Genomic DNA, 14464 nt, shown 5'->3' on the forward strand with positions numbered 1-14464 from the left:
AACAAATGAAAAATGCACCATTTTTTAATAAAAGATCCTCAACAAACAAACAAACAAATGAAAAATGCACCATTTTTTAATAAAAGATCCTCAAATCAAGTGTAACATGTCAGAGGATGAAGTTGAATATATTGATATTTTAAAAAATAATCTTGCCCTTTAGTTTTACATTAACTAGGGTTTATTTTTCCTCATACTTTAACAAAACTATAAAATATTACCTATAAACAGATAAAATTCAGACACTGCCAACGGTAAAGTCATTCATGGACAAGAAAAAAACACCAAACAAACGATGCTTTTCAAGTCTACATATGCTATATTTTCACATAACAACAATCTTTCCTGCATTCAGATCTGCATTTTTGAGAAAATCATACATTCATCTCCCACTGAAATCAACCAAATGAAGCCAAATCAAGAATGATAACTCTTGCATAGTGCCATTTCATACACAATCTATATAATTTTAATCTGAAAAGTGCAACAACCAAATGAAAAACCAAGACTGTTTATGTGATCAGTAACTGTTTCTGAACTAGAAATAAAACTGAATTTGGTTGGTTTTTGACATGTATGAATCACCTCTTGTCTGATTTTTAGAAAGACTGCTGCTTAAAAGCACAGAAAACAAACACTCTCAGCATGCAATCAAACACACTATAAATGAGCGCTCTTAGTGCATGTTTAAAGACACAATAGATGAATGCTCATAGCCTGCATTTAAACGCATGATAGATGAACACTGAAAAATAACATTAACCAAAAAATGGGAAAAGAAAAAACAGAAAATAGAAATAATGAAAATACAAAAAATAATAATCACAAAAAATATAAAAATAACAGTTGAATAAAAGAAATAATGAATATACAAACATGAAATGAAACCTTCTATCATGCATTTAAAGAATGCTCGTATCGTGCATTTAAACAAATGCAAAACGATGTGGAAACGAAGCACAGATGATGCAAGAATGGTAAAAATGGGAAACACAAATGTTTCAAAGAGTGTACAAAACTAGAAAAGATCCTTATTCAGTATTACAGGTTAACTTCATGTCAGACTGAAACCAGCCTCCCAAAGCTTCTAAGGTCAAAGGTTAAATTCATATCAGTTACCATAAAGAGGACTGTACTCTATAAGCAATTGAGAAAAAATAGAAAATATTGTTCTATGGTGAGCTTTATATTTACCTTCTTGAGGTCTTCATCTTCTACATAATATCCTGTTGGTAATCCCACATCAACCACTGGCATGTCTAGAATTTCATTTCCTAAGTAACTGAAATACAAATATATACACTAACAGTCAAACAGAAAAATGTTACATGCCATGTACATTGTACTAAGAATACCCCCACTCAACCATTTCTGTCAAATTTTAATTGACTTAAAAGTCATTTGGTAAACAGAAAGTTGATAAGCTGGGGGAAAAGGTAGACACAGGAGAGGTCATTATGGAAAAGCGATGTACAAAATATCTTAGCATTCCCTCCAATAGACAATGCAAAATTTGTTACAGAAAAGTGGACTGACACATGGACAAGGTGATTGGCATTGCATTAAAACCCCTACTCTAAGAAGTGGAGTTATAAAAAGGGTTTAACAGTTGTAATGAGTGCTTCATGACTTAGTAAAATTTTAATTTACAGTGGACAGGTTTCATGGTTTCATGGTAAAAGAACAAAAATGCAAAAACAATATTTCTGATTAATTGAATCTTTCTTCTTATTATCACTTTTGATGCTTTATATTTCTATAAACAGAAAATAATTGTTGGTTATCACAGCAGCTTGCAGACATTTCAAGATGGTTCTCCATAGCTGAAATTTCTCAAACCCATTAAAGATAAACAGAAGACGCATCTTTTTTTTAAGACAAAATCTGTCTTTTAGAGTCTATGCACTTACCTTACACAAATCTCTAAACATTTCTGTCGTCTGCTTGCACCACGTCTCCTTACTGATCTTGATCTTCTCCCTGGTCTCCTTGTAGGTCTCCTTCCATCCAGTCTCCTCAAAGGTCTTCTTTCATCACTCCTCCCTTGGAGGCCTGCATCCAAGGAACCAGTTAGGTCAATATCAAGGACATCAGTCACGACTGGATTAGTATGTGATGGTGGCCTCTGTATCATGTCAGGGGAGTAAACGTTGGCATTAGAAAATCCAATTCTAGGGTTTGGGTCTGGCACATTGTATTTATCAATCAGAATGTCAAAGTCAATCTCTGTACAATCTCCACATACATCACAGACCATACCACTGCAAATCATAAAAAAATCTTAAAGTAAATCATACCTAATATTTCTACTAGATAAATTGGCCTTGTTTTTCGCAAGGATGACCTACAATGAAAATACTTTAGAATTTTAATATTAAAAACATAAGTCACTGAACTTGATATCGAGATAATAGAGGTTTATCAAAGCCAATATTTTGCTACACTTTATATAGACTCTATAGGGAATTTTCACAATTTATATAATGGACACTTCACTGACATTTTTTCATACTTTAAACTGAAAATTGGGGGTAACCGAACTCTGAAAGATTTTTCCCACCAATTATCTCCCTTTGAAAGAGGTTTTTTAAAATAATGTTTTTAATATTTCCATTCTTAATTTCTAGGTCATAAAATTGTTTGAAATGACTCAAACATAATTTTTTTATCTTTTGAAACACCATAAGTTTAAAGAAAATATATATGTGAATGATTTTGCCAGTTGACAGAGAAGAATGCTCTGTGTAATAGGTATGATCAACCTAAAATATTGATTAAAGAGTAACTATTTAATTTTCAGGGAGAGCTTACATCATTTTTTCACTTTGGATTTTTGTCTTATAGTAAATACTAGCCGTTATCTTAAATACATATAAAATTCAGACACCATCAATTGTAGAGGTGAATCATAGTAAGAAAATTCAGCCAAACTGTTTTGGTCTAAAAACAACTATAGACCATTTTGTATATAGATCTATGTTTTGGACAAAGCTGTAAATTCATCTCCCGAATAATAAACTAAATCAAGAACAGCAACTCTTGTAAAGTGCCAATATAAACAATGTACAATACTTAAGTAACCAGTCCATTTAAAATTCAGACACTGCAAATATTAATGTGATTTATGGTGAAGAAAAACCCATTGAACAAATGACGCTTTTCAGTCTACATATGCTATACTTTCATATCACAACAATCTTTTCTGCATTCAGATCTGCACTTTTTAGAAAATAATAAATTTATCTCCTACTAAAATCAATTAAATGAAGCCAAATTAAGAATGATAACTCTTCCAAAGTGCAAATTTCATGTACAATCTTTACCATTTTTATCTCAAAAGCGCAACAACCAAATGAAAATCTAAGACTGATTATGTGATCAGTAACTGCTTCTGAACAACAAATAAAACTGAATTTGGTGGGTTTGTGATATGCATGAATCACCTTCTGTCTGATTTTCATAAAGACTGATACTTAAACAACCATATGTAGAGACTATCAATCTCAATCATTACAACAACTAAATGACAAACAAAGAGTGGCTATGTAGGTTTTAGACATGTACAATCACTTTCTGTCTAATAAATATATAAAGACTGCTACTTATTGATGTTCTATTGATGTTTTGTATTAAACTTTATACTTGTCAAAGGACCTAAGCACCAACCCATATAATATCATATGTCTTATGGTTTCAAGTACAAATTTGCCAGTCATTGCAATGTCAAATTAAAATGTAATTTCATTGGCCTTCCAAAAAGGAGATCCCTACGTGGGTAATTGGTGCATGCTTATTGCAAACTAACCTGATAATTTTTTGCATCAAGTCAGTTTGCCAATACAAGCATTATCAACAAGTACACATCAAAGAAATTTTGCTCAAATTACCAATAATTCCTCATGCTTTTTTTAAAAGGACTTTGTCTTAGGTAATCTTCTCATGAAGTCTTGTTATGCTTTTTCAGAATAAATCAGATTCTAGACCCCAATAAAATTGAATAGTTACTTCCTTTTGATAAGTAAAAGTAACATGTTTCAAGTATCACATTTTTCCTTGTTTTTCTTTCTTTCTTCTTCCCTATTATCCATGTGTCCCATCACTTTTTTCATTTCAGCATCATCATCCATTTCATGTTCATTTCATCATCCATTTCATGTTCATTGCCTGAATATAGCTGAAATATTGATGCTCAGGCGTTAAACCCAAACAATCAATCAATCAATCAATCTTTTTTTCTTCAAATCTTTTGAAATATTCATTTTCATTAACTGAAGAAGTATACCACAAAATACATCTCAATTGATGTTTCTATCTATGCTAACAATATCTATCTTTTATTAAAAAAATACTTCCAGATACAATTAAAAGTTGCCTGGTATACTCTCACTTATACAGGAAATTTATATTGACAGCAATCAAAACTGCTTACAATGTATCTGAGATCTATATAAGGCCACACATAAAAATCTATATGGAGCTGACATAATTGCCATTGAATTCAGACGAACAAACAGATGATTATTCCATTATACCAATCACTTGTTGAATGGGGGTATAGTATACAAAAGTGTCTCTTTTATTTCAAAATAAGCATGAATAAAACTTTGATACAGACAATAACATATCTTCCTTCAGAGAATTGTATTGCTATTAACAGACAAGATTTTACTGAGATAACAACAAAAAAAACAGAAATTGACAAATCCAAAGTAAATATTCACATGACACTGTGAAGACAGAAATATAACGGTAAGATTCTGGATTTGAAAAATCAGATTTCTGATTTAAATCAGAAAAAAAGTCTGTACTAAACCACCAGGACATATAAATATATTAAACTATACCCATTTGCCTGCTTTTCCTTTAGAATGTCAACCTCAATGTCATCTGTAGCAACGTTGATGTCAAATTTACATTGATCCTGTTTAGTGTCATTAACATTAAAAGAGACTTCCACTTCCATTCTAGCAACACCACTACCCTGGGTCGTGATTTGTAATTGTCCAGTGGCAGGAATCTGAAAAGTCATAATGTAAAGATTCTTTGATTTAGATAAAATTTAATTTCAGAAGTAACATGGTTTCTGGTTGGATAAAAGATTTAGGTTATCATTTGGTAGACCAAATTTTGTAATGACTGTGATGTCATCAAACTTTTTTTAATGATTCACTCGTTGAATTTTGGTACTTAAATTATAAGGAATGACTGTTATATTTTTTGTTCTATTTGAAATAACCTTAATGCCCATGGAGCAAACTTTAAAATATCCTGCTACACAAGTTATTTAGTGTGCACCACATGATTGAGGTTATTTCTTCATAGAACGAAAAACTATAACAGTAATTCCTTAAATGAAATCACATACAAATGGTATGTTAATTTTTCCTATTTTAGCGCTTGAAAAAATGTATGTAAATAAAAATAACTGAAACTAACTTTTCAGCACTACACCAGTTATAATCATTAAAAAATGGAAATTGGCAAAAATTGGGAGGTAAATAAACAGTTATAAAAGAATCCAAATCTGGACCTTGTTTTACAATCAGAATAATAACATCTCTGAAATTAATATCCAGAAATATGATTATTTGAAAGACTCCACATATAATTAGAAACCATGAAAACACTGTTTAATAGAAGTATAATCATCTAATAATAAAAGTTTGAATACTTCTACTGTACTGTTTTCACTACAGAGTTTACAAACTTTCCTTCCAGGAAATTTTGAGCCGTCTATTTGTACTGCAATATGCTGGAACAATACACCTTAATGGAAGCAGGAGGTCTAGCATGCTATAAAACCTGGTTTAACACATCCTTTCCATTGGAAAAACCTGAACAATTGTGGTAGTTTCCAACTTTCCAGTTTTTGCCTTGATATCGCCATTTGTCTATTGGACCATTTTCTTTTAGTTCAGTTCAACTTCGGTAATTATGCAAATACCCTTGTTTATGTATTTTTCTTATTTTACACTACTTTGTAGATAAACTTACATCATGTACAGATTTCTCTACCATTGCTTCATGTTCACGTAAATGCATGTGTGTTGATGAGTTATCCCCCCTTGTAACTATACATCTCATGTTGACATCTTCAGCGTAAGTCCTGATATTATACATAGATAAAGCTTGAAGACCTACTATTGTGTCCTGTAAATAAAAATAATTAAATATGATAACTACAATTCCACAGACCTTAAAGATTAATACAGATTTACAAGGCTTTTGTTGCCTAATTTTAAAAAACTGAATATTTATCTGCTATCAATGATGCAAAACAAGTCTGAAAAACTTGCACTGTACTATGAAAACCAATTTATACAAACATACATCTATTTAATACAAATACAAGATTTAGATTATAATCTGAATTTGTTCCACTTTTGGTGAAATACAAGAAGACATATGTATGATCAAGCTAATTATTAAATAGCCTTTTACTCCTATTAAACTCACTTTTAAGTTTAAAGATGAGAAGATAAAAAGTTGCTTATACATTTATTTATGTGGTGCATACATCACTTTTATTTGTTAGCTAATATTTTTATAGCCAGCAGAGCTGAGACTGTGGTGAAGTCACAGGGAGAACAGAAAGCTCTAAAACAACATGCAGAGTTCAGAATAAAGAGAAGAAAAAAATGTATTGAAAGTACCCACGGTATTTAATTTACAAGAACAACCCATCACAATTAACATCCTCTCTTTTACTTTTTAGAAGCTTAGTGATGTTCCAGAGACAAACATATACTAAAATGCCTGGTAAATGTGAACAAATTCATTTGTGGTCATGACATATTTTCATATGAATAATAATAATTAAGACTTTTATATATATATTGATATACGTAGTGTTAATTGCAACTTTTTTCTGTTGAAACCAAGTAAATGTAATTATAAAAAAGAATACTGTGCTTGATTATAATTCATACTCTGTATTATTTATGAAGATTATGAAGTATTGAGTACACTGACATTATGTGATGATTTTGGAGTACTGAGTACACTGACATCATGTGAATATTTTTGATGACATGGTGTGATGATTTTGGAGTACTGAGTATTCTGACATCATGTGGAGATTTTGTAGTATTGAGTACTCTAACATGTGAAAATTTTGTAGTATTGAGTACTCTGACATCATGTGAAAATTTTTGAGTATTGAGTACACTGACATCATGTGAAGATTTTGGAGTATTGAGAACACTGACATTATGTGAAGATTTTGGAGTATTGAGTACATTGACATTATGTGAAGATTTAAGAGTATCGAGTACACCCCTAAATTCAGCAAATATTTACACTTAGGTGGATGTTTTTTTCTATACCAGTATTATGTACCTGTGTAGATATAAAAGCCCCTGAAGCTTGCTGTTGTTCAACCATCCACTCTACTATGTTATGGCTGTATCGTAACTTATCTAACTCAAGCTGTGTCAACAAGGCATAGGCTGTTGTTTCTATGGATATTGCAGAAGGACGCTTTCTGTACCAGAATGGAATTTCAGTTTGGTTTGCAAAATCTGATGTTTCAACAGGCCAATATCTGTAACCTAATTTTAAAAATAAAATATGCAAAACTTAAGAACATGCTTTGAAGGCTAACCACTTCTTAAGTTTCCACTTCCATAATTTCTTTATATGTTAAAAAAAAATCATGTCAAAATTTCACTGTGAATTCCAAAGCCAAACAATGTTTTGCATGTTATCAAATGGGACAGTGGGAAGTATCAAGTTATTGAGAATTGCTCACAGATTTTCTAATTTAGACTACTTTTGATCAAAAAACACACAAATTAGATCAAGGTTCAAAGTATTTTTTGTACTACATTGAGTGGAAGCCACTTGATCCAGAAGTAGCAAGTAAGATGTATATTTCTCAGAATCAACACAAGGTCCAGGTTTCACAACCCTTTCCTTCATAATGACACCTTTTGATGCCCCTCCCTTAACACTTCCCCCTATTTTAGGGCTATATCCATGGATTTCCCTGCACATTATTTGGTTAATTTGATATATAGGGCTTAAGGCAAACACACTGACCATTTTTTTGTGCTGTTGGAAACCAAAAAGAAATCTTTCAGGGTATCCAAGAGGGGTGTTCCCCAACTGTATGGGGTTCAAAAGGGACAAAAGATACCTTGCAGAAAAATATGGAAGCCTTACTGCTTTGTCAAATAGGCTAAAAATCTGTTCAATAGTCATCTTATGGATTTAATACTGATTTAAAACAAAAATTTAAATTCATTGTAAAAATTAAGGCCCTCTGCTGTCTTCATGGTAACCTTGAACCAGTCTCTGCAACCTATTGTCAGAAAACACTTTACCTGTTACGTGTAATACGTCCACCAAGTTTGAGCCTTTTGGACTAAATTTGAATGATCTAGTATATTTTAAATTTTTGGCTGTAATCACTTGTAAATAAAAAACATCAGCAAAATCCCATGAAGGAAAGGGATAAAGTATCTCAAAACAAGAAAAATTAGTTTTTTTTTCAAATCTTTCCTCAACTCAAATTCTGACCAATCAAATCACTTGAAAATGAAGATTTGAGGAAAATCTACACATGAGATTTTTTTATGGAACCAAGGCCAATTCTACTAACTTGAACAAATCCTAAAAGCTACCATCAATTATTCACTTCAAAAATAAAGTGTGAGAAGCTTATTTTTAGATTTGATGATAAAAAATGGAAAAACAAAAAAAAGTACTTACTTGAATAATAAAACCACATGATACAATTTCTTAATAGTTAATTCCCTAACAAGAGAGAAATAATGATAAAATAGAAAAACTGTGATCAAAATGTAAAACAAGAGATGCACATCTTAAATATCAACCGGTAATTAAGTTAATATTAATTATATTCTATTCAGTGATATAGGAGGAGTTGTGTACCCCTCTGTGTAATGGAAGTACAAACAGAAGTACGGACATCTCTATCACTATATACCTCAACTACAGTGAGTGGGGGTATGGACACCGCTATCACTATATACCCCAACAACAGTGAGTGGGGGTATGGACACCTCTATCACTAGATACCCCAACTACTGTGAGTGGGGGGAGCATATAATAAGCACATAATAACATATTACCTTTTTCTGGGCCTTGTTCCCTACTGAATCGTTTCAACTGAGAATATCTGTGTAGTTTTCTGTTAATTCTCCATTTCCTATGATTGTTAGCTAGCACGAGGGCATAGGCCGAGATTGATATGGAATAAGGATGGTGGGCCCTTAAAAACTGGTTTTCTAAGAAATTAACAGCTCTGGCTATTCTTTCACTAGTTCCCTGTAAAATAACAGTTAGTAATTGTGTTGGTGTTTAGCTCCCTAACCATTAACACCTCCTAACAGTATCAATTAATCCTTCATGCCATGCACATCTAGAGTATAAACAAGAGGCTCCCAGGAGCCTGAATTGCTCACCTGGTTAAAGTTTGTCTTTCAAGGGCAATAACTTTAACAAGGAGTTGTCCAAAAAATTTTTACTCAAGAAGACTGGTAGGACAATCATAATGATCATTTCAGCGATAGAAAGTTTCTTTTTATCTATTATAGTTTTCAAGATATTAGCTGAAAACTGTAAAAAAACGTCATTATTCATCTTTCAAGGGCAATAACTCTTACAAGGAGTCACCTGACAACTTTGATCCCTGAGACCTTTGAAGGCCTTATAATAAGGGTCATTTCAGCTATAGAAATAGTTTTGCAAAACCTTCGGCCAGGTGAGCTAATAATGTTGAGTGGGAATCTTATTTATTTTTAAAAATCTCATTTCTGGGGTAAAACTGGAGGGATACAATTGCAACTGTAGACTTCCAAGAATGTATAACAGGTGCAATTTAGAAATCTGTTCATGTGCTCAAGGGGGTTATAATTAAGATATGCCTTGATATCAAGTTGACAGCACTTAAAAATAAAGAGAAGAAACAGAATAATATAATTTTCAAACTTTGTTTTGAAGACTGATTTAGTAAATTATTTTAGTAATAAAGAAATGTTCCTTAACGAAGCAGAAAAAAAAGACCAGTTTAAATTTATTCTTGTGTAAATGAAGATAACTCTAATCTAAATTTTCCATCCATCAAAAAAGAAAAAAATATTTACATCAGTTTTACTGAAAAGAACTATACAAAGAAATCTGCCAAGAACAGACATTCATGATCAAAATTATGAGGCAATTTATACTTATAGGTGTATACCAACTTTCTCTAATTTAAATTATTAAGGCATCAACCATTTTTATCCTGCAAAAAAAAGGGGCTGTAATTTGATGTAAAAAAAATCCCAAAAATTTCAGGAGCAACAGAAATCGATATTTTAATTTGGAAATCTGCATTGTTAAATAATGGAAAAAATATAGAATGATTATTTTTATTTCTTTTCAATTGACAAGTAAAAAAAACATTTTCACCAAAATTTAGAATATGTTCTTTTTTCAAAAAAATCTCAGAACCCCCCTCCCCCTCACTTATAAAATGATCAGTGTCTAATTATGATTTATTTGAATACCATAAAAACAAATCAATAAACCAAGAGTTAAAAGGCTACAATACTAACTTGCATTCTGCAATCACATTCTAACATTGAAATCAATACAAAGGCCGTCATGGACGTCTCTCCATTAATACCACCCTACAAAATAAACCATATATTTCCAAAGAGAGCTCCATTTGGTACAAAGTGTCTCTATCACTTATGGGAAAGCATATACTGACCTATAACACCTATTGAAATCCTACAGATGTTTTGGGCACATTATGTGCAGCAAATAAGTCATTAATTTTTTTTTCTATATTAAGTTAATCTGAGGACTGTTGCATTAAAAAAAATATGATGTACCCAGGGAAGGCACTTTTTCACCAGAGGAGATACCCATATAAATTTTATTGATGTTTTGTATTAAACTTTATATTTTGTCAAGAGACCTGAACACCTATATATATATACAAAGAATAAAAGTGCCTTCTCTCGTCCCTCATATGTTTTACTGGGACAGCCCTCAGACTTTTTGGAATATTTATCTACATAATCAAGTACATAAAAAAATTCAGTCTTTGCAAACTGCTGAAATAGTAAATTTCAATTATGTGTTGATTTACAAGTAGAATTTTTTTCTAGACAAGAGCCTGATTATATTTAACATTACTAAACACTTGATGTAAGGCAATTACCATTAACAAAATTGTCATTACCAGTCTGAACTGATCAATGTCCAAGCAAAAAAATGACAGTAAACAATTTTTTAGGTTTTGTGTGATGAGCAACATATTCTTATCATATAAATTGAGTGTGATATGATTAACATATGTTCAAGTCGACACATGATCATCATATGTCAACAAGTCAGAGAACCATATAATAATCATATGTTACTATTGTAACAAGCTTTCTGATTGAATAAGAAATTTTGTCCATCATCTCATACACCATATTTCGTCCTGTGACTGTGATGTCATCAACCTTTTTTGACAATTTACTCGATAAATTTTGATACTGAAATTAAATTATAAGGAATGACTGTTACATTTTTTCAGTCTATTTGAAATAACCTTGAAGCCCGTGGTGAACACTTGAAAAAAAACCTGCTACCCAAGTTATCTAGTATGCACCCATGGTTGAGGTTATTTCCTCATAGATAAAAAAAATATATAACAGTCATTCCTTAAATATCATATGATCACCATATTAATTGAGCATGGTTATCATGTGTGGCTCTTTCTCCTGTACAAAACACTTAAGTATTGAATGTTACAAACCATTATTTCTTTATGATAAACAGGTGAAGATTCAGTGAAGGATCCATTCTGATTCTGTTTAGTAAACAGCCATTCCATCCCACTACAGATAACATTCTGATCAATATCTATGTACTGTTTAGCCTGACAAAACACCTTCATTACAAATGCTGTCAACCTAAAATCAGTTCAAATTCATACTATAATAAACAGTTTTGCATGATACACCTTTCAACCCCAAAATTTGGATTTAAAATACCATAACTCTGAAAAATGGAAGGAAGTGTCCTTTTAAAGAGTCTTTCCTACCTATAACCCATATTTTCTTTTAATTGTAATTTTGTTGTTTAACTACACAGCACAATAAATTTTATACAAGATATGATGTAGTATAGTAAATATTTTAATGAAATAAGTTATGTGGAATTAGAAGATACATCAATTGCAAAACAGCAAACAATGTTTTGAGACTACAGAGACTTCATTCTCCTTGCATCAAGATTTTCTGATATACAGGTAAACCTCTTTTGGAAAATTTCTATTCTGTCTTTCCTTAGACAGACATTTTCTAGAATTTCAAGTTTATGTTTGTAATAATATCTAAGATATTTTGTTACACATAATTGATTGACATCTCTTGTCAAATGGATAATTAGTTTACATAATAGGATACATGTACAATAATTAATATAATATAACCCATTTATTATAAAGATAGCAGTGATTTACCGAATGTTTTAAATATTAAAAAAAATCAATAATTCCCACTGTGAAATAAATTTGGTAACTTCACTCTCACAATTTCTCCTGCCAAAACGTCACAACACGAATATCAATCCGCCTTTCAAAAAACTTTAAATTTATGTTGAAAATAGCAACAAATAATGGAGGAAATCTATATAATAAATAGGATAATCAATTGGTTATCGTGAATAACCAAAATATGATCACTCGTGTCAAGAACCCATAAAGATTTAACTCGTGCACGGAAGAATGTCTGCACACTCGTTAAATCTAGGCTTTCTTCAGCACTTGTGATCATAATTTGGTTATTCACTCTTTCCAATAAATTATCCTATTAATCTTTTTTTGCTCAATACAGTAAAACCTGTCTAAACCAAACACTTTTTAGACTTTATAAAATTGATTCAGGCTGGCATTCCATTAATCAAGGTTTAAACTGATATAAAGGGACTTCAAAAAGTGTCTGGTTTAAACAGATTTTCAGATTTTTCAGGTTTGACTCAGACAGTATTCACTGCACATTCTAATATCATACAGATAGCAGTTAAAGTTTATATACATGTATGTCTGATTCCTCAAGGTGGGGGAATTAAACATTGATATAAGTGAACTACCAGTAATATTACCCCAGGGGTGAACTAGTTGGACCTTAGGATACCTTAAGTTGGGAACAAGAAACAAATAGAAACAAATTTATCATAGGTTAATTTTATATTTGCTTAAAAAAAAAGAAGGAAACAATCACGAACTTTTTTCTGTGCTTAGAAAATATGATTATTAGAATGATTATGATGTTTCATTAACATGAAGCAGGTTTAACCTCTAAGTGGACAAAATTTTAAGCCAGGGTGGCCTTATCGATGACGACCAAGTCCTTGCAGACTTGGGACAACTTGTCTATGGGCCGAATTGCTCCATATGTTCAGATATAAAACTGGCTTATTCTACATTAAGTTTTTTTCTAATTCAGAACTGTTGGGTCATTTTGGCAGCACTAAATCCATAAATCACAGAAAGTTCCACTAGGATTTTTTTTCTTGAACATATATATATACCAGTTGCTATACCTTAGCTAAAACCTGACAAAAACCACTCAGTCCAAATAAATTGGTTTAAATTCATTCATCAAATGTCTACCTAAAGGAATCACCATTTCATAATTATCCATTGAGGTTTAACAATTACCAAGTACTAGATGCCCTATGTTGCCATACTGAAAATGATCCATCTGGTTTCCTAAAGGATAGTTCTCTCTGGTAACCTGGAATAATACTTATATTTCTATATAAATGCCGCATTATAACAATGCAAACAGTTTATTGTAAAGGAGGAATTTTAAAAATAAAGAATAAAATTTATTAATCACAAAGGAAACAAAATGTTGATTTGTTTGTTTGTTTGTTGGGGTTTAACGCCCAAGCAGCAATATTTCAGCTATATTCAGGCGATGAACATGAAATTGATGATAAAATGAGCATGAAATGATGATGAAAAGAAAAATGGGATTGGACACAAGGATAATGGGGTCGAGAAATTTTGATTGCCACTGGAAATAGGGAGAGGTGGGTAGGGTCGCGCAATTTAGCCTCCTGTGGCGGAGCCCTATGGTTCCTACTTCAGGAGAATTCCACAGTACGGTTTTTAACGTGCGAGGAACGTGGCATCTTTCCCAACACGGTGCACCACTCTGGTTTGCAGTCAGGTTTTCCGTATTATAGCCTGACAACCCCAGCATGTAACACGCCAGGGGTACCCCATTCCACCAACTGGGGCACACATCCCAGTTGCTCTGTGGGCAGAGCGCCCTAGCCCTCGGCTAAGGTTCTGAGCACTATTTAGTCGCCTTTTACGACAAGCTTAGGGCTGCTGCAGGCCTATTCTTTTGATACCTGGACCTGCACGGGTCACAAAATGTTAAGGAAATGAAAGTACACCATAAAGTTATTATAACACTTAACTTCCATGATAAAACTTTCTTGA

The 14464-nt window shown here is 32.0% G+C and overlaps 1 protein-coding gene across 1 annotated transcript in view; it reads right to left on the reverse strand.

Annotated features, from left to right (window-relative positions):
- Nucleotides 1–14464, reverse strand: part of LOC148601185 (complement C3-like) — a 54899-nt gene that overhangs the window by 10852 nt on the left and 29583 nt on the right. The window contains exons 23-31 of the mRNA XM_088554795.1: nt 13670–13745; nt 11762–11918; nt 10563–10637; nt 9096–9291; nt 7339–7550; nt 5995–6150; nt 4845–5017; nt 1911–2261; nt 1195–1282 (exon numbers count right to left, since the gene is read on the reverse strand). Coding sequence (XP_088410921.1) covers nt 1195–1282; nt 1911–2261; nt 4845–5017; nt 5995–6150; nt 7339–7550; nt 9096–9291; nt 10563–10637; nt 11762–11918; nt 13670–13745 — 1484 coding nt within the window. The remainder of the gene's footprint in view (nt 1–1194; nt 1283–1910; nt 2262–4844; nt 5018–5994; nt 6151–7338; nt 7551–9095; nt 9292–10562; nt 10638–11761; nt 11919–13669; nt 13746–14464) is intronic.

The sequence above is a fragment of the Perna viridis genome, chromosome 12, assembly GCF_037379345.1.
Source record: "Perna viridis isolate PV_CMFRI_1.1 ecotype Kerala chromosome 12, ASM3737934v1, whole genome shotgun sequence".
Classification (NCBI taxonomy): Eukaryota; Metazoa; Mollusca; class Bivalvia; order Mytilida; family Mytilidae; genus Perna; species Perna viridis.